The sequence below is a fragment of the Elephas maximus genome, chromosome 9, assembly GCF_024166365.1.
Source record: "Elephas maximus indicus isolate mEleMax1 chromosome 9, mEleMax1 primary haplotype, whole genome shotgun sequence".
Lineage (NCBI taxonomy): Eukaryota > Metazoa > Chordata > Mammalia > Proboscidea > Elephantidae > Elephas > Elephas maximus.
The window spans coordinates 46,297,660-46,315,234 of record NC_064827.1 but is presented as its reverse complement, the minus strand read 5'-3'; the positions used below and the strand labels follow the sequence as shown (position 1 = coordinate 46,315,234).

General features: G+C 48.3%; 1 protein-coding gene across 1 annotated transcript; it reads right to left on the bottom strand.

Moving 5' to 3' along the window:
• Nucleotides 1-3,685: 3,685 nt before the first annotated feature.
• GRHPR (glyoxylate and hydroxypyruvate reductase) lies at nucleotides 3,686-16,881 on the bottom strand. The gene is made up of 9 exons (XM_049895845.1): nucleotides 16,719-16,881; nucleotides 14,488-14,618; nucleotides 13,505-13,577; nucleotides 12,849-12,965; nucleotides 11,624-11,712; nucleotides 10,385-10,489; nucleotides 9,439-9,574; nucleotides 6,073-6,203; nucleotides 3,686-3,807 (listed from the first exon to the last, which is right to left on the bottom strand). Exons 1-9 carry the CDS (start codon nucleotides 16,799-16,801, stop codon nucleotides 3,686-3,688), a joined length of 987 nt encoding a protein of 328 aa, XP_049751802.1. The 5' UTR covers nucleotides 16,802-16,881.
• Nucleotides 16,882-17,575: the final 694 nt, after the last annotated feature.

Sequence of the window (17,575 nt, the reverse complement as noted above, 5' to 3'; positions counted from 1 at the left end):
CCCTGTCATCTTGAGACAGTGCTGATGCCAGTGGTAGGACTGCAGCTAAAATCTCTGTTGGTAGATGGTTAATGCCGTAGGGTTTGAGCTCCGGGCTGCAGTGTCTCTTGCAAATTTCGACAACTGGTATGTGGAGACTAATAAACGTAGCGCCTGTGTTGCTACACTTCCAAGTTAAGTACAGGACTTGGTAAAGGGATGCAATCCCTGAAACCAGGTTCTTGCTTAGGATTGACTAATGCAGTCATAAAATAGTTTGAAATTGATGTTGTTAAAAGTGGCACATTTACAAATTAAAATCGAAGTGCAAAAAATTTTTTTTAGCAATTTTTGTAAAACTCTGTGAAGCATTTAATTAAATTTGCTATACCCTCTGATAGGAATATTGTATACCTGTACAGTGATGCAAAACACACTTATGTGTAACCAGTGGCAACTTCACGCCTGTCTAAAAGGAAAGCCCTTGAGGACATGCCTGTCTGCCACAAATGCTTTAAATTGTATCATGAGCTAGTCTAGGCCTCAGAAAGTACTGTATTTTTTATTTTTGTCTGATTTGCAGTCACAGACACTGCACTTTTATGGTGCTGACACTGGGTCCAGAGTGAGCATTCTCTTGGACTATAAGGTGTATATACTTTTGAATACATCGCTGTTGGACAGATGTTTTAACAATTCTCCTGGATTTAAAAACAAAGCTGTAAGTGGAGTACGTACTTTGAGGGAGTGACAAGTAAGGTATCGTTTCTGTAAGTGCTGTTGTAGCAGTATTTTAACAACCTGTAAGACAGACGTTAAGTTCCATGTTTGGAAGTCAGAAAAAAAAGTGTTTGTCTTTGTTCTGATGACGTGGAGTCATGTTTTGTGGGATCTTTCATGGCACACTTACCCTTTGCTCCAGCTACATGTTGGGGCCAGTCCCATCTGACACATCTCAGCCAAGGACCAGCCCGTTCTCTGCTTCTTCTCTTCACACTCCCACGCCCCATATGGCATCTTTCCCAGACACTGTTTTAGTTATAAACTAACCAAAAAGTGGAAACCCTGGTGGCATAGTGGTTGTGCTACCACTGCTAACCAGAAAGTTGGCAGTTTGAATCCACCAGGCGCTCCTTGGAAACTCGGTGGGGCAGTTCTGCCCTGTCCTATATAGGGTCACTATGAGTCGGAATTGACTCGACAGCAACGGGTTTGGTTTTTTGGTTTTAACAGTGCTAACCCCGCTTTGCCCTGGGTTTTATTACTGACATATGCTTTGATTTAAAAATATAGATCCTAAACTTTTGTAGTTGTTGCTTCCCCAGTCCAATACTGAATGTTTAAATTTATTTGAAATCTAAATGTAGCAGTGTTCATGAATATTTTCTAGGCTCTGGAAGAGGGCTGACAGCCCATGGCATAGAAGTCACCAAGTAGCATCCAAGACGGTTAGAAGTGGCATTGGGTCATTGCCCAGGTCCTCTCTGGGCCCCGCGGCCTCCCTTCCCCAGCCACATCTTCCTGTCCCGAGACTGCCATCAGAGCTGTTGGTGGCCCCCATTCTGGGCTGAGCCTGGCTCCTGCACTTCCAGGGGAACAGCATAGTTTAGTGCAGCTCAGTAGACTTATGGAGTCATAGTTTGATTCATGCACGAACGTGAGTTCATTTTCTTTTTTCTTTATACAGCCTTTGTAGAGACACCAAACCATTGTGCATAATTCAGAGAAACCCTTCAGTTGGTGTGTTTAGAAGCTAGATGTGTATGTGTAGCCTAAAACAAAACTTAGTGTGTGCCCTCTCCTCCAACTGTAGCATATGCAGTTACACGTGTCTGTGGATAAACCCATAATGCTCATAGTGGGGCCTGGCTTCCCCTAAGAACTGCTTTCCAGGGAGGAAAACCAAAAGGGAAGCCTCCGTGATTCCTCTCCTTTCAAGCAGACATGGGCAAGAGGCCTGTGGAGGATACGGGATCACCTGTGAAACTCAGTTCCGTGTGTGGCTAATTGTTAGTAATCATGTCCTGACTTGATGTGAGCGGGCTACATCTAAAATGGTGGGGACCAGTGTTTTGTGAGGTGCTTCATCTTGGAGACAGATGGGTCAACATGGAGAATAAGAGAGGTCCTGCTTGGGCCCAGGGAGAGGAACCTGTGACATCAGAAAGAACAGAGGGCGACCCTCCTTCCCTTCATCCTCATGAGGAGGTGTCAGAGCCTGCCCCTCACCTTAGCCTGAGCTTAAGTGGACTTTGCTTTGGGGGTCTCTCTCACAGAGCTGCTGGAGCCCTGCCTGTCCACTGCTAGATGGAACCTGGAATCGCTCATCTACCTCTTAGTCAGTTTCTACATGTGAGAAGCAAGCTTGCAGCTAGTACCCTGGTACATGCTGTAGCTCTTAAAACATAATTCAAAGGTTCACTGGAAAACCAGTCGCAGGGTTCCTATGATCCATGGTTTGTACCTGAATTATAACTGGTATTGGATAACTGAATTTTGATTGGTTAGCCTTACTTATAGCCTGGCATAATCATGTAGACTCTTTTGTGGTGATCAAATCATAAAGTTCTATCAGGGCATCCATGTCAGTGGTGCTATGCTGGTCAAAATTTTGAAATAAAAAGATTGTCATATTCATGCCTCTATCTAAATATGTCTTCTTTTTCTTTGCTTAGGCTGTTAAGATTGAACCCAAAAGGGAAATAGCTGGCCCCACTTTGACCAGTACTTATTTCCTTAACCAAACCTCCTAGAAAATACTCTAATGCTGTGAACTGATTGATTCCCCCTGCCTTCTCTGCACTCTTTTTGCCTTTGAGCTGTGCACATGTGTAAGGTTGCATTGTCAGCACACCCAGTTTTCATCCTAGAGGGCTGGCTTAATCTTGTGTTTTCTGCTGCTCTCTGTACCTGCCTCTCAGGTTTGAAAACTCCACTGTCAGTTTGGCCTGGCTGTTGGGGAAGCTGGAGCCTAATGTCTTGGGCATGGAGCAGGGCTTTGGCAATGGCAATGCTGGCAGACTGGCCTTAGGGAGGTGGTGATTAGAAAAAGATTATCCATCTGGGGAGTGGGGATGGAGGAAGAAGTGGACAAAGGGAACAAAGTGTGTAGATGCTGAAATGAATTTTAAAATAAAAACTAAGAAACCCACGTATCTCCAATTATTTTTGACAAAAAGATAACAGAGTATTGTGACCTCACCTAGTTCTCCTTCTTCCACTTAACTCTCCTTTGCTGTGTGTGCTCTTTAATTTGTCTGCTGGTCTAGGTATCAGATTTAAGTGCCAGGGTTGCAGCTGGGCTGAGGTTGTCCCATCTTCAGTGAGAGACAAATGAAGGGATTTGGGCAGAGAGGATGAGGGATAGGGTGGTTTGGACACGTTCTAATAGTTAAAATGCAAGGCAGTCACCTAATGCCCCGATTGAGAAAAGGTAAGCAGATATTCTTTTTGTTAGCTTCCCAGTTCCAGGCCGAGACAGTCTCTCAGAGAATTATCTAATAATGAAATTACATGCTTTTGGCTCAGCTGCTTCCCACTACAAAAGTGGCATGCATATCCATCAGGACCAGTCTTCCCTCCACAGAATCAGTACCGATCAGACGTTTTTCCCCAGCTCCCGTCCTGTGGGTCCAAATCAAGCCTGGGCACATCTGACCATAGTGGGGCATCGTTTGCCTCCTGGCCCTCTGTCTCTCCTGTCTGGTTACAGCTTGAGCTCCTTGGGCATTGGTTCCCCTCTCAGGCCAGCCAGCAAGTTGTTAGCTGCCAACAAGGACATAATGTTGCGGGTTCTGTAGGTGGCACTGCCAATGTGGGGCAGAATCACTGGAAGGAGAGACAAAGAAGAGGTAAGACGGGTGTTACAAGAGCCTTAAACTCTTTCATGGCTTGGGTTTGCCAGTAAGAAGAATAAAGAGAACCTGCCTCAACATTCCTTGATTTGCCTTCTCGCCTACTGTCACTAAGCACTACCTGGGGCTGAGGGTTAGAGTAACAAAGGAAAGGGATTCTAGACTATTGAAACCCAGACACAAGTGTGGCGAGAGGTAATGTTTCACAAATACAAGAATGTCAGGGCTAGAAGGGAGGGGTCTTGGAGCCTATCTAGCCCCAGCCCTTCAATTAATAGATGGTGAATCTAGGTGATGACTAAGCTTCAGAGTTTTAACACTGATCATCCCCTCTGTGCTCCTGAAAGTGATGCTACAGGGCTGTGGCATTTCTGATCTACAGAAGTAACCACAAGATGAAATGTTGCACAGCACAGCTCCCTCTGGCTCACTGCAGAGCAAGTGAGGTCACCTGTCCCCAAGGAACCATTTTTTGGAAGCAGTACCAGAGGCACTGAGCTGAACTCTTAGGCCTGGGGGGGATGGGGACAGCTTTCTCAGCTAGCTGTGGGCAACAGCCCTGACATCACAGCCAATGTTCCTTTCAGGCTGGGATGGGGGGTGGGGATGGTAGAGTTTCCAAGGCCTGAAACAATAGGAGCATTCACTGTGGGGAAGGTAGCTAAGGACCTTCTCTGAGTTTCTATTCCAATAGGGCTTCGAACTGGTTCTTCCTGGCTCATGGCTGAGGAAGTAAAACCAGAACAGACCCACTCAAAGATGGTGGCTGACGTGCCACTTGGAATGTGTGTCACTCTCCACAGTCCTGCCAATAATCCAGTTTCACACATAAGCTCCTGAAAGGACTCATTACGTCTCTTCCAAGTCTCCCCCAGAGATTTGACCTGTAATTTTCCCCATTCCTGTTATCATTCCAGATCACCCAAATTGAAAAAATTCGAGTCTGTTCCAGTTTTGCTTTGTTGGCCATTACTGAACCAGTTCAAATCAGTTTGAAGCCCTGGTAAATAATGCCCAGACAATCTAAGTCCTTAGCAGTCTTACAGTTAAGTATTAGTCTGGAGATGGAAACCACACCAGAGAGAATTTAAGAATTGTGAACTAGGTATACAGTTGTTAACTAAAGGTAACTGGAGAGGCAAAAAAGAACAACAAAGCAGTGGTTCTCAAAGTGTGGTTCCAGGACCAGCAGCATCAGCGTCATCCAGTAATGTGCTAGAAACGTACGTTCTCAGGCCCTACCTCAAAACCTACTGAGTTAGAAACCTGGGCTGGGGACCAGCAGCCTGTGTTTTATCAGTGTCCTGGTCTGATGCACACGGAAGTTTGAGAACATTGCGCTACCACAGAGGTAGCAACTGTAGGCAGCATCCCCTAGGGCTAGGAGAACAAAGGCTTAATTTATTTTGGACAAGTTCAAATAGTTAATGCTAGGGGATCAGAACTGAATTACTAAAACCTAGACAACCGAAGGAAAGGTTCCTTTGGAGCTGACGCTCAGACCTCTGTGGCGGAGGCATTGACTGGTTGTTGCTAGTGCCTGTGAGGGGGGCACCATGAGGCTGCTTAAGCAAGTGTTGGGAAAACTGCAAATTGGGTTTACCAGCCACTACAAGCAGGAACTGCTACTGCTAGGTGAAGCATTGCTCTGGGTGCTACTCCCAGACACAACCAACAGGAAGGCACGAAGACAAGTCTTGCTTCCTCCAGCCTTCCAGTCTGCCTCCAGTGCCCTCCGCTGACAGCTGAGCAGGGCCAGCAGCCAAGCAGAAAGTGGTTTGCAGAGTCCCAGCCCCAGCATCACACAGCAGAATACAGAAGGATGTGGTTTGGAGCTGAGAGAAAATAGCTTAATGCACAAGTTATACATGTTGGTATGGTAATTACACTTGAAACTTCTCACACTTAAACTGATAATAGCAATTCATAGTAACCAATTTTACCCATGACTATGTCCATAGGTACCCAGTCAGCCCACTTTTTTTTTTTTTTTTAAACAAATCCATTCACCCCCACATTCAGCTCCGTTATGGATAAAGAGTTAAGCGTACTTGGGAGGCCTCTCTCCTACGTTATATACCAGTGTCATTAAGGACACAAACACTTAGGGTGTTTCAGTGCGGTCCTTTATGTTAGCACTGCTTATGATGGTTTCACACCCAACATCTCCAGACCACCTGTAAATACTGTGGTCCTAGAGAGGAGAAGATGACTTTTATTTGAAAGGTGCAGTTCTTACCACAGTTCTTCAGGGTGAGGAGAGGATGGTTTGTAGGCAGTGGTTCTGGGGTGGTCACATCTAGTCCAGCAGCTGCAATATGACCACCAGCCAAGGCCTGGTACAGGTCGTCCTGGTTTACCACATCTCCCCTGGAATGACAGTGGTGATGTGGGTGCCCCAAAACACCCTTCCCCCAGGCCACTTTTAGGGCAGAACAACCCACATAATACGAATTTTTCTACTGGAAGGTACTAACTTTTAAAGCAGTAATGTCATTATTTCTCTAGGACACATTTTTGTTTGTGTGTTCTTTATATAACATTTAGCCTTTACATAGCTAGGTGACTGTAAGTGTCCCTTCTTGGCTCTGGGCCTGTCAGGGGCTTGAGCCAACCCACTGGTACCTAAACTGAGTAAGGCAGGCTGAAGACATAATAGCCTTTCCTAATTTGGCCATGGTCTTTGTTTTTTTTCCTAATTTGCAGAAGCCTAAATTTGAGAAAATGCTCATGTTTTCCTTCTGCACATTTTCCTTAGAATAAGGCATCAATTATATACACTGGAAAGAATCCAGTATCAAAAGGGTATGTGAGAGAGTCTGTAGTAAGACGGTGGTGTAAGCAACAAAACACATATAAACAGGTAGAAACTGGAAAACTCAACAGTATCAGAACTCTGGAAGCTAATAAAGCAAATGCTGAATCAAGAAAAAGGCAACATAAATGGTAGGAAAGATTTCGTTTTCTACCTGCCTGTGTTCCAATCCAGAAACCCTGGTGGTGTAGTGGTTAAGTGCTACGGCTGCTAACCAAGGGGTTGGCAGTTCGAACCCACCAGGCGCTCCTTGGAAATTCTATGGGGCAGTTCTACTTTGCCCTATAGGGTCACTATGCGTTGGAATCAACTCGACGGCACCGGGTTTGGTTTGGTGTCCCAATCCATCCCTGGCTCGGCACGGTCATCTTAAAGCAGTATCAGAGCGCATCCACAGAGCGGGAGCCTGGCCTAGCTCTAGACAGAATTCAGTAGACTGTATTAAAAAACCATTGTGTCTGTCTGTTCTAACCTGTCTGGGGGCTGCCCGAAGGACTGAAACAAGGCATCTGTCTCAGTTTGGCCTGTCTGGGAGCTCATGCAGGGCTTAGGGGCAGTGGGCAGCAACCTAGGGCTGTGACTATAGCTGTCTGGGGCTAAGGAGTACCATTAATGCTTATGATAGGCCCCTAAATGCTGGAAGGAGAGGCCAGTAGAGAATTTCTTTTGGAAGTTAAAGCTTTCAAAAGCACTGTGTCTCCCTCCTGCCCCTGGTAACCACTAATAAACCTTAGTCTCTATTAAAAAATAAATAAATAAAAAACACTGTGTATACGGGAGAATTGAGAAATGAGAAAGCCACACACATGCCCAGGACAGAACACATGCTCAGATATTATCTGACAAGACCCTATGATTTCACCTCAGGTTGATCCATAGCTCAGTGCAAGCCTGGCTCAGTGCTGAAGGAGGACCTTGGCACAGAAGGTTTTTTGTTTGTTTTGACAACACTCCCCTCCCCCCACCACAGTGTTCAAGGAAATCTTTGTCAAAACACTAGCTGAACATAAGCTAAGAAACTGAGTCCTCAGTATCCATACACGTATGAGAAGCCAATCTTTGCAGGAAAAGTTAGGTAAAGTCTCTAAACAAATGGATGAGTACAGCCTTCGATAATTTAGAAGACAAAACAAAAGCAAAACAGCACACCCTGGGGAAGAGGAAGAATCTGATTTCCAGAATTACCACATTATAATATTCAAATGTCTTAGTTTCAGCAAAAAAAAAATCACAAAGCATACAAAGAAACAGAAAGGATAGCCCATTCAAAAGAACAAAATTAAGTGACAGAACCTGTTCCCATGGAAGCCCAGATAATGGACTTAATAGACAAAGACTTTAAAACAAGAATATTAAATATTCTCAAACAGCTAAAAGAAAACACGAAGAATTAAACGGAAATGATACATGAACAAAACAAGAAGAGACGGAAATTTTACAAGAGAAACCTAACAGAAATACCGAAAAGTAGTTAACAGATGAAAAATTCACTGGAGGGGTTCAACAGCAGATTTGAGCAGGTAGAAAGAATCAGCAAACTTAAAGATAGGGCAACTGAAATTATGGAGTCTGGGGAGCAAAAAGAAAAAAAAAAGAACAGAATCCTAAGGGACTTCTGGGACACCATCAAGTGAATAAATACCTGCATTGTATTGAGCATTGAGCCCCAGAAGGAGAAGACAGAGAGAAAGAGGCAGAAAGAATATTTGAAGAAATAGTGGCCAAAACTTCCCAAATTTGATGAAAGACCTGAATTTACACATTCAACCAGTTCAACAAACCCCAAGCAGGATAAACCCAAAGAGAGTGACACCAAGACACATTATAATCAAACTCTTGAAAACCAAAAATAAAGACAGAATCTTAAAAGCAGCAAGAGAAAAGCAAATCGTCACCTACAAGGGATCCTCAGTAAGATTAAATAACAATTTCCCCACAGTAACCATGGAGGCCAAAGGGCAGTGGTATGACATATTTAAAGTGCTGAAAGAAAAGAACTATCAACTAAGAATTCTACATCTGGCAAAACTGTTCTTCAAAAACGAGAGTGAAGTTAAGACATTGCCAGATAAACAAAAGCTGAGAGCTCATTACTGAGATCTGCCTTACAAGAAATGCTAAGGACAGTCCTTCAGGTTAAAAAGAAAGGACACTTGATAGTAACTCAAACCTGTACAAAGGGGGAAAAAAAACCTACAAAACTCCAGAAAAGGTAATTTTATGGGTAAATATTAAGGTTAGTTTTATGGTATTTTTTGTGTGGCCTTTACAGGCAGTCCTCAGGTTATGAAGAAGTTCCGTTCCTAAATCTGTCTTTAAGTTGAATTTATACATGAATTGGAACAGTTAGGTATGGTTTATATCTAACGTTAGTCAAACATTTGTTTTAATATACGGTATATAGTGTACCTTTCTATGCATAAAAAAATTAAACGCTTCCAGATACACTAAAACATCTTTAACATAATAATACAGTAATAATAAATAACAGTAATGTTTTGATGTGCATCTCAAAGTAATGCCTGTTTGTTATTACGAACCATTGCACGTACCTCCAATTTTTAATACAATAGGCTTTATACGGGGGTTGGCTTGTAACAACAGGTTGTACATAAGTCAATTTCATAACCCGGGGACTGTATTTACCATATTTCTGTGTTGGGTGGTTGGTTATTTCATGGAGACCAGCAAGCTCTGCCTGAGATCTCATCAACAACCCATAGGGAAGAAAAATTGCAGATTACAGCAGCAGGACAGCCCTTTTCAAGGATGTCAGGCAACCCTAGGTACCTGCTGATGTTGACAAACACAGCTGTTTTTTTCATCTTCTGGAAGAAGTCCTTGTTGCAGAGCTCCTTGGTCGCAGGCGTTAAGGAGCAGGCTACCACGATGAAATCAGACTCAGTGGCCAGCTGGGAGACAGACACTGGGGAAGGACAGGACTCTATCAGACACTGATTCTCAGGTTAGGGACAGTGAGATAGTGCGACACCAGACCCTCTCCTCCTCCTCACATAATGGAAACTCCCAAGATGGTTCCTGAAGGCCTTGTCTCCACTTGGACAACTCTGATGGCTGTACAAACTTTATAGCCATTCATGGAATCCTGGTACATCAGACCGTTCCGCCAGCCCCTTGCTCTATCAGATGGGGAAATTGAGACCAGTGAGGGGCAGGAACTTATTCAAAGTCACAAAGTGGGATTTGGGCCACTGTGGCTATCACCACCTTCAGAGCTGGGTATGCCAAGGGGGTAAGGAACAGCTAAAATCCAGCCTGCCCTCTGCTCGCCAAGCTGTATACCCTGCTAGGGGGCTGTATCCGCCAGGACAAAGGGACACCTTTTTCTAATTCACACAAAGGCTGGGGATAACACTCACCACTTTATTAAGAAACTCTGAGTTAAAGTCCCCAGTTCCCAGTTCCTCCTTGCATCCATCACCATCTCTGCTACTTTGCCCACACATGGCAATGGTGACAAGGAACTCTGAAAGAGACCCCGAGTGCACTACTGCACAGAGAGAATTTGCTGTGTGACCTGGGGTAAGTCCCTGCCTCCCTGAGCGGGCCTCTGTGTTCAGGGCAGGTAGACAAGATAATGCCTAAGGGACACAGTAGGCCCTGAATACATCTGAGCTCTGACACTCTGCCTGCAAATGGTGCCATTGAAGAAGACAGGGAGAACCTCCCAAGAGAGCACAGAGGGGGCTCCTGTGGAAATCAAGGTTTTACTTACCAAACTCTGCCTGGAATTCCTCTGCTTCCCGAGGCCTGGGCTGCCGTCCTGTGTAGAGAAATCTCTGGACGCCAAATGGTTTCAGACGCCGAGCAACAGCCTGGCCTGGGACACAAGGAGTGAGAGTCCATGGCTTGTCCCTCACACCCTCAGGGAGCAGAGGCAGCACCCAGCACCTCCAGGGACAGGGTGCCCCTCGGGGTCAGATCAATACAGTCCTGACGTACTGGTGCTGTCTTACATGGATGGAGCTGGGAGCTGTCTCAGCTAGCCCCACCATACCCTCGGGGGCCACAGGGCAGTCCTTCGGAGATCTCGAGGCAGCATCACAGCTCCCCTGTGGCTTTGACTGGCTGATGCTGTACCCACATGGTCCTGCCTGCCTTGAGGACCATTTATTAACCTCTGAGAACTGGACCTGGCACTCCCGAAGTGGTTTGGCAAAGCAGTCCCTCCCTCCTTCTGGACCCTCTGCTTCTGTTAATGCAGCCCCAGAGCCCATTTGACTTCTTAGTGGCATTGCCACACTGCCAACTTGCCCAAGACCTGCAAGACCTTTGCACAGGTGCTGCTGCTGAGCCAGGCCTCCCCTGGCCAAGGTTTGGGCAGGTGTATTTTCAGACAGAACATTCCCCAAATCTGCTAGGTTCCTCTGACCAGCTCTCTAGTGTGAAAGGTAGGGCCGCTGGCTGGCCAGACAGGTTACCCACACTCTCTATCCCTCACCGAACCCTGTACCCAGGCAGGATGCCAGAAAGCCACCAAGAACTGCTTGGGTGAGCTCAAGCCCTTCTGTCAGGCTTTTCCAACAGGGGCCCCGGAAGAAAAACAGCTCTGCTTCATCAGCAGAACCCCAGCAAACCCTGCCCACTAGGCCTGCCTGTCCCTGAGTTACGGCTCCACAGATGAAATGCCTTCTGGAATCCAGGCCTGGTGTGGGGGTGGTGAGGACTTCCCTCAGTATAGGATTCCTAAAGGCCCCAGTGTTTGTAGCTTTCATGTGTTTTTACGCAGCTGTAATCATTCAGAATCCTGGCTCTTACAATGTCCTTTTATCACCTAGTGGGTTCTTAAGGAAATCCTGACGTTCCTTCTGACCTGTGTTTTATGAAATTGAGTTTTCTCCTTCGAGATTTCCCTACAGCATGCAAGGTGCCTTGACAATATCCAGCTAAGGAAACCCTTTACAAAAGAGGATTTTCAGCATCTAACCATGGGAGCCCATGGTGGGCAACTCACCTATGCGGCCCAGGCCGATGATGCCCACAGTGCTCTGGGTGAGGCCGTAGCCACACATCCACAGGGGCTTCCATGTGGTCCAGCCACCGCTGCAGGGAGTGAGTGGGTTGTGAGAGGCCCCGGCCTCTGGCGAAGACAGGAGTCTAGTGCAAACGCACAGACCCCACACCCCTGGTATAGTAAGAATGGGGATGAGGTATACCATACCCACAGTTACTCAGCACTGTGAAGATGCACAGGGAATGACTCCTCCTTTAAAGCCAGAATTCAAGGGCTGGAAGGGACCCTGGAGGCTCCCATCCCATTCTGCAGATGGGGAAACTGAGACCAGAAAGAGTGACCTGCTGAGGTCACACAGCCAGGGCGGAGTGGGTTATAGCAGGTTGCAAGCTTGCGATTTGGGATTCTAGAACCAGTGATCTCACACAGATAGTAAAGCCACAAGGCCCAGCACCTGTGGCCCTGGGGGACAGGAGAACACAGCCTGTCTTGAGCACCTTCAATAAAGGTGACAGGAGGGTCAGCAGGACACACGGCTCCTGCACACCCCCACCCCGGAGCCCATGTCCCTCATGTGTGCTCGTCTCCCAGCCTCCACTCAAGCCGTTCCTTGCCCCGGGGATACCTTTCCCAGCTCTTAATACACAGACCTAAATCCCTTACCTGAAACCCTTGGACCAGATTTCAGAATTTTTCGCATCTTAGAAGGCAGTATGGTCCCTATGCTGTATTCTATATAACACCCTCTGCAGGGTCTGGGCCACACCTTGCATCAGGCACATCAGTGTTTCTGCAGCAAAACGTATGGCTAGCCACACTGAATGCAATAAACAAGGACCACAAACAGCCTCACGTAGTTTCGGTCAGGTTTTGCTACCAAAAGATTTATGGAACACCTTTCAGAGATTTTGGATTTCAGCATCACGGACGAGAGGCCTATACCTCTCAGCAGTCAAAAAGGATGCCCAACTGCTACTTCTTCCATGAAGCCTTCCCTGATCCACACCTCCTCCCAACCAGACAGAATTACCCACCCCTCCTTTGTCCTCTTCTCTCATGCCTTGTTTATTTCAGTTCTGCCTTTTGCTTTAGTATTTTGGCTGAGTCTGTCCTCCCTACCCCACCACCATTACCCACATATGCTAGATGGTCTGTGCCCAGGGACTCAGTAGCTCAAGAACCAGCTACTGAGCAGAACCGACTTTCCCACCAGGCGTTCACTCACTTCTTCACTTCTGCGATGGCCTCCGGCAGCCGGCGGCAAGTGGTGAGCAGCAGGGAGACCGCAAGTTCGGCAGTGGTGTCTGTCAGGACATCCGGGGTGTAGCCAACGCGGATCCCTCTACGAATCAAACATCTGGTAACACCAACTGCAAGCACCTTCACCACTTTCTACCTTTCCATTATGGAAAGCAGTCCCATAATGCTACTTTGCTCCCTCTTTGGTCTGCCTGCCAGGAAGCTCAGAGCTATAAATGAGCCTCAGGAATGTTCATCCCTTACTCCCACTTTGATCATCTTCCCCTTTGGGGAGGATATGAAGATGAAAGATCAGGGTTCAAAGGCAAGTGAACTACTTGACTTTTCTGAATCTCTTCATCTGTACAGGGAAACAAGAATACTTGCCTTTTCTCCTAAGGGGTTGTGGGGATCAGAAGATACTGAATGCGAAAGGGTGATAAACTGGACAGATGTTACCCACTAATTCCAACTTCTTGAGTTTAACTGACCTGTGCCCCTGTGGGCGTATTTTATCATCAGCTACCTCACGTTCTCACTGAATGGCTGAGGGGTATGAAGTGAAAATAAATACTCAGCTCCTCCTCCTCTCTGCCAGCCACCCCTCCCTTCAAGCCCTTCCAAAGCCCAAGCTGCATTTACCGCTTCTTGATTTCGTCCAAAGCCAAGTGGTCAACGCCCACGGACAGTGTGCTGATGACTTTGAGATTGGCTCCTGTTGTGCAGAAAAAAGCACCCTTTATATCTTCCCTTGTGGAATTCAAAGCCCTCCTCTATGGCGGGGACACCAGCTTATTCTTATTTTCTTAGAATAAGAGAGAAGACTGGCATCTCTGCTCCTCGTTTAAAACTCAGAATAATCCCTTTGTCACATATGGACACTGGCTCAAAGACATTACGGGACCTGCCCAGGTCACAGGATACCATGTGGCCCCTGAGGCTCTGACACCAAAGCTTCTGCTCTTACCCACTAGACTGTCTGCCCAGTGAGGCCTCAGGTCTCCTTGGGCCACAACCTGGGGCCTCCCCAGGACACCTCACAGAACACCAGGAAGGCAGGTGGGGCCTAATCCTCTCATCCAGTCAGGCAGACAGAAAGCTGCCAGGCCAAGGTTGAGGTGCAGGTGCCAGGCTTGGCTTGGCCCTGACTCACAAGGGCCCCTCCCCATCCAGTAGCCTGTAATTCTGAACCTTTCCTCAAACTGTCACAATGACAAATCTCAAGGAGTGACATTACCCTGCCTGCTTTGTGACATTACCCTGGTGCTTGCTGGTGCTTGGCACTGAGCTGGGCCCTCCCTCATTGCTACATGTCACAAAGCAAGGCCCTGGCAGGGCTGGCCGAGGGCCTTGGGTGCACTCCCCAACACCCACTGCCTCCACACCATGGTCTTTGTCCTCGTAAGGCCTCCCTCCAGGGATCCACAGCCAGGGGAGAGGGCACTGTGTGTGCTAGGTGGGGGTGCAAACAACTGCCCCCTCAGGCATAGTATCTCTGCAAGTGACCTTAGAACCCAGAGAGGGTCCTGCAGGCCTGCTCAGGGAGCCAGCAAAGGCAGGTTGATGTGCCCACAGGGCCAAGACGTCCTCCCATCCTACCCCAGACCTGCTCAGTGCAAACATACCTGCCGCGTCCAGGAGCCTCTTGTCCACGCAGTCAGAGAGAAGACAAAGCAGGCCATCTGCCCCGGCAATGCCTCGCTCCAGCTCCTCATCAGGGATGGGTTCGTCTGAATCCCATTGCTCCACCTCACAGCTGAAGGCAAAGGAAAGGCCACTCAGGAGAAGCAGGGGAGCCCCACAGATGCCCCCAGGCCCCAAGATTCCCTACAGCCACATCCCCTGCCTCCCCTCTCAGAGCTGGGGACGCTGCCTTCTGCTTGCTCTGGGGCTAGCAGGGGGGAGTCAGGGGTCAAGCACAGACAGTGGCCTCAGAACTGTCCTGAGAGAGCCAGTGAAGGGCTATTACAGGGCAGAGGGAGCTGACAAGGCCTGAGGGGGCCCCAAGAGCAGAGGCTAAATTAGAAGGGACAGCTCTTAGCTCAAGATCAGGAAGTGCTAACACCAAGCGGAGGGCTCAGTGTAGTAAGCTCCCTGACACGGCACATCCAAGCAGGCAGTCAACTGTTGGGAAGGCCAGGGAGGGGGGAAGGTTCTTGCATGGGTTAAATCGTGCTCCCCCCCAAAAAGATATGTTGAAGTCCTAAGCCCTGACACCTGTGAACATGACCTTGTTTGGAAATAGGTTCTTTGAGGCTATTACCAGTTAACATGAGGTCACACTGAAGTAGAGTAGGTTGTAATCTAATCCGAGTGGTGTCCTTAAGAAAGAGAAGAAACACAGAGAGACAAAGAGAAGACGCCGTGTGAAGATGGAGCTATGCTGCAGCTGCAAGCCAAGAACACTGGGGCTACTAGAAGCCGGAAAAGCCAAGAGAGGATCTTCCCTTAGATCCCGTGGAGACAACACGACCCTGTCAATCTTCTGAATTCAGACTCCTAGCCTCCCAATTTGTCAGACAATAAATTTCTGTTATTATAAGCCACCCAATCTGTGGTACTCTGTTACAGCAGCCCAGGAAATTTAATACAGAGTCCCTGACCAACTGCACCTCTACCTGTTCCATGAGTCAGGAAGCATGGGAAACTCTCAGACTTGGACAAGATGGTCAAGACAACGCAACACGAAGGAGGGTTAGGGTGTGCTTCCATGGCAGCTAATGGGAACTGTATATGTTTCCTGTGCCACCCAGCCTCTCAGTCCTTGCCATTTAATTCAGTCCAGACAACATGTATTAAATACCTATGTGTGTGAGACACAGGGCAGCTGCTGGAAATGCCCACAACAACGTGATGCAGCTTTTGCCTGGCAGGCTGAGCCCCAGGCACAGGTCACTTTCCATCCACCTCTGCTTGACATGGTGCACAGTGCTAAATAGCAGTGTGAGCTACTCTACTGTTGTTGTCATTTCTGCCTTCCCCGTCACTCCCCCCGCCCCTTTAGTAATTAGCAGGTCCTCAGCAAGTTCCCTTGCATTGAATGAAATAAATCTCATGCACCCCACAACTAATTTCTGAGATTGGATCCCAACTTCTCCCCGCCTGAAACTCAGAGCTGAGTTCAAACCCCCAGCTGTGCCACTTAAGAGCTGTGTGACTTTGGGCAAGATACTTAATCCTTCCCAGTCTCAGTTTTCTCATCTGTGAAATGGGAATCATAATATTGACTTCACAGTGTTGCAAGGATTAGTTTATATATACGAAACACCTGGCAAGGCTGGCACATGGAAAGGTTCAATTTTAAGAGTCGCCCAAGGCCATTGCCAACTGTCCAAAGGGGCTAGACCAACGACTGTCACGGACCCTGGCCCCCTTCCAGCCAGTCCTCAGGCGACCTGGGAGGGTAAATGATTAACAGCCTGAATCTTGCGTCATAGGTGGTCTCCCCTGTCCCCAGGGCGATGACCTGGAAGAGTTCCAGTGTCCCCTTCCCAGCGACACTGCACGGGACCTGTAGAGAGCTGGGGCCGCACAAAACTCCAAACCCGTCGCAACCAAGCACAAGTTGCAAAGTCCAGCCAAGGCCCAAGTGCCAGGGCCCCCGTTCTCTCTGGCTCCTGGGGCAGCACTACCTCCCCTCCCCAAAATAACTGGGCCCAAAGGCATGCCTGGAGATCGCTCAGTCACCCTGTGCGCAGGGGCGCTTGGGATCTGGGGGAGAGCATCCGCCAGGGTCGCCAAGGGCAGACAGGTGTACTCTGGGCTCTGCAGCCCCTTCTCAGGAAATCACCCAACCCCGTGCGCCCCGCGGGACACTCGGTGCACGGAGCGGCGCGGGGGCGCCCGCTCTTCTTACTCTGCCGCCTGTGCGAGCGCGGCCCTGCCCTCCGGGGGGATCCTGCGGGTGACGAAGACCTTCATGAGCCGCGCTGGCCTCATCCAAGCTGCAGCCGCTGGACACTGACCCAGACCAAGCCGGACGGAAGCGGGACGGGAAGTGGAGGCGGCACCTCGGGAGGGGTGGGGCCTCGGCTGGAGCAGGCGGAGCTGGCGGCGGACGTCTGTGTGGCCCGGGCGTGCGTTGGCCTCTCGTCGGCGTGTGCGGGCCTGTGGATGCTGGTGACTGTGCACACTCGGGAGTCAGGACGGGCGAGTGTGAATCGGGGGCTTACGTCTGTAGTACTTTGTGCAGTCCCCCGTATGAAGCCGACGATTGCGAGGAGTAATTTAATCAGTCGAAGGCCACCCAGGGTGGCTGGAAGCCTGCTGACTGGCCAGGAGGAAGGTCGAACGAGCATAGGACCAAGGCCAAGGTGCTGAATGGGCCGAGCGGGCTCTGGGTTTGCAGTCAGATGGACTGGGTCTGAATCTCGGCTCCGCCCTTTACAGGCCACGGGATCACGTCGTCTTCCTGACCCTCAATTTCTTCAGCCACAAAATGGAGGAAAGAACATTTTCCTTCGAGGGTTATTGTTATGATTAAACAAAACAATGTTCTCACGGACCCTGGGCCATGTTTGGTGTTCATCAAGCACTGAGAAATCTGTGGAGAAGAGAGGTTAGGTGCTCAGGCTCTCGAGCCAGACGGCCTGGGCTTAAATCTCAGCTCTGCCATTAATAAGAAGTTATTCAACTTCTGTGTGGCTCAGTTTCCTTACCTGTAAAATGGGGATAATATTATCTGTCTCATGGGGTTGTTGAAAGGATGAAATG

Coding starts and splice junctions, on each gene's coding strand:
- GRHPR (XM_049895845.1), bottom strand. CDS start 16,801: ATGAGGCCAGCGCGGCTCATGAAGGTCTTCGTCACCCGCAGGATCCCC. Junction 13,578..14,487: donor GAGGCTCCTGGACGCGGCAG/GTATGTTTGCAC, acceptor TCTGCACAACAG/GAGCCAATCTCAAAGTCATC. Junction 10,490..11,623: donor CATCGGCCTGGGCCGCATAG/GTGAGTTGCCCA, acceptor CTTGTGTCCCAG/GCCAGGCTGTTGCTCGGCGT.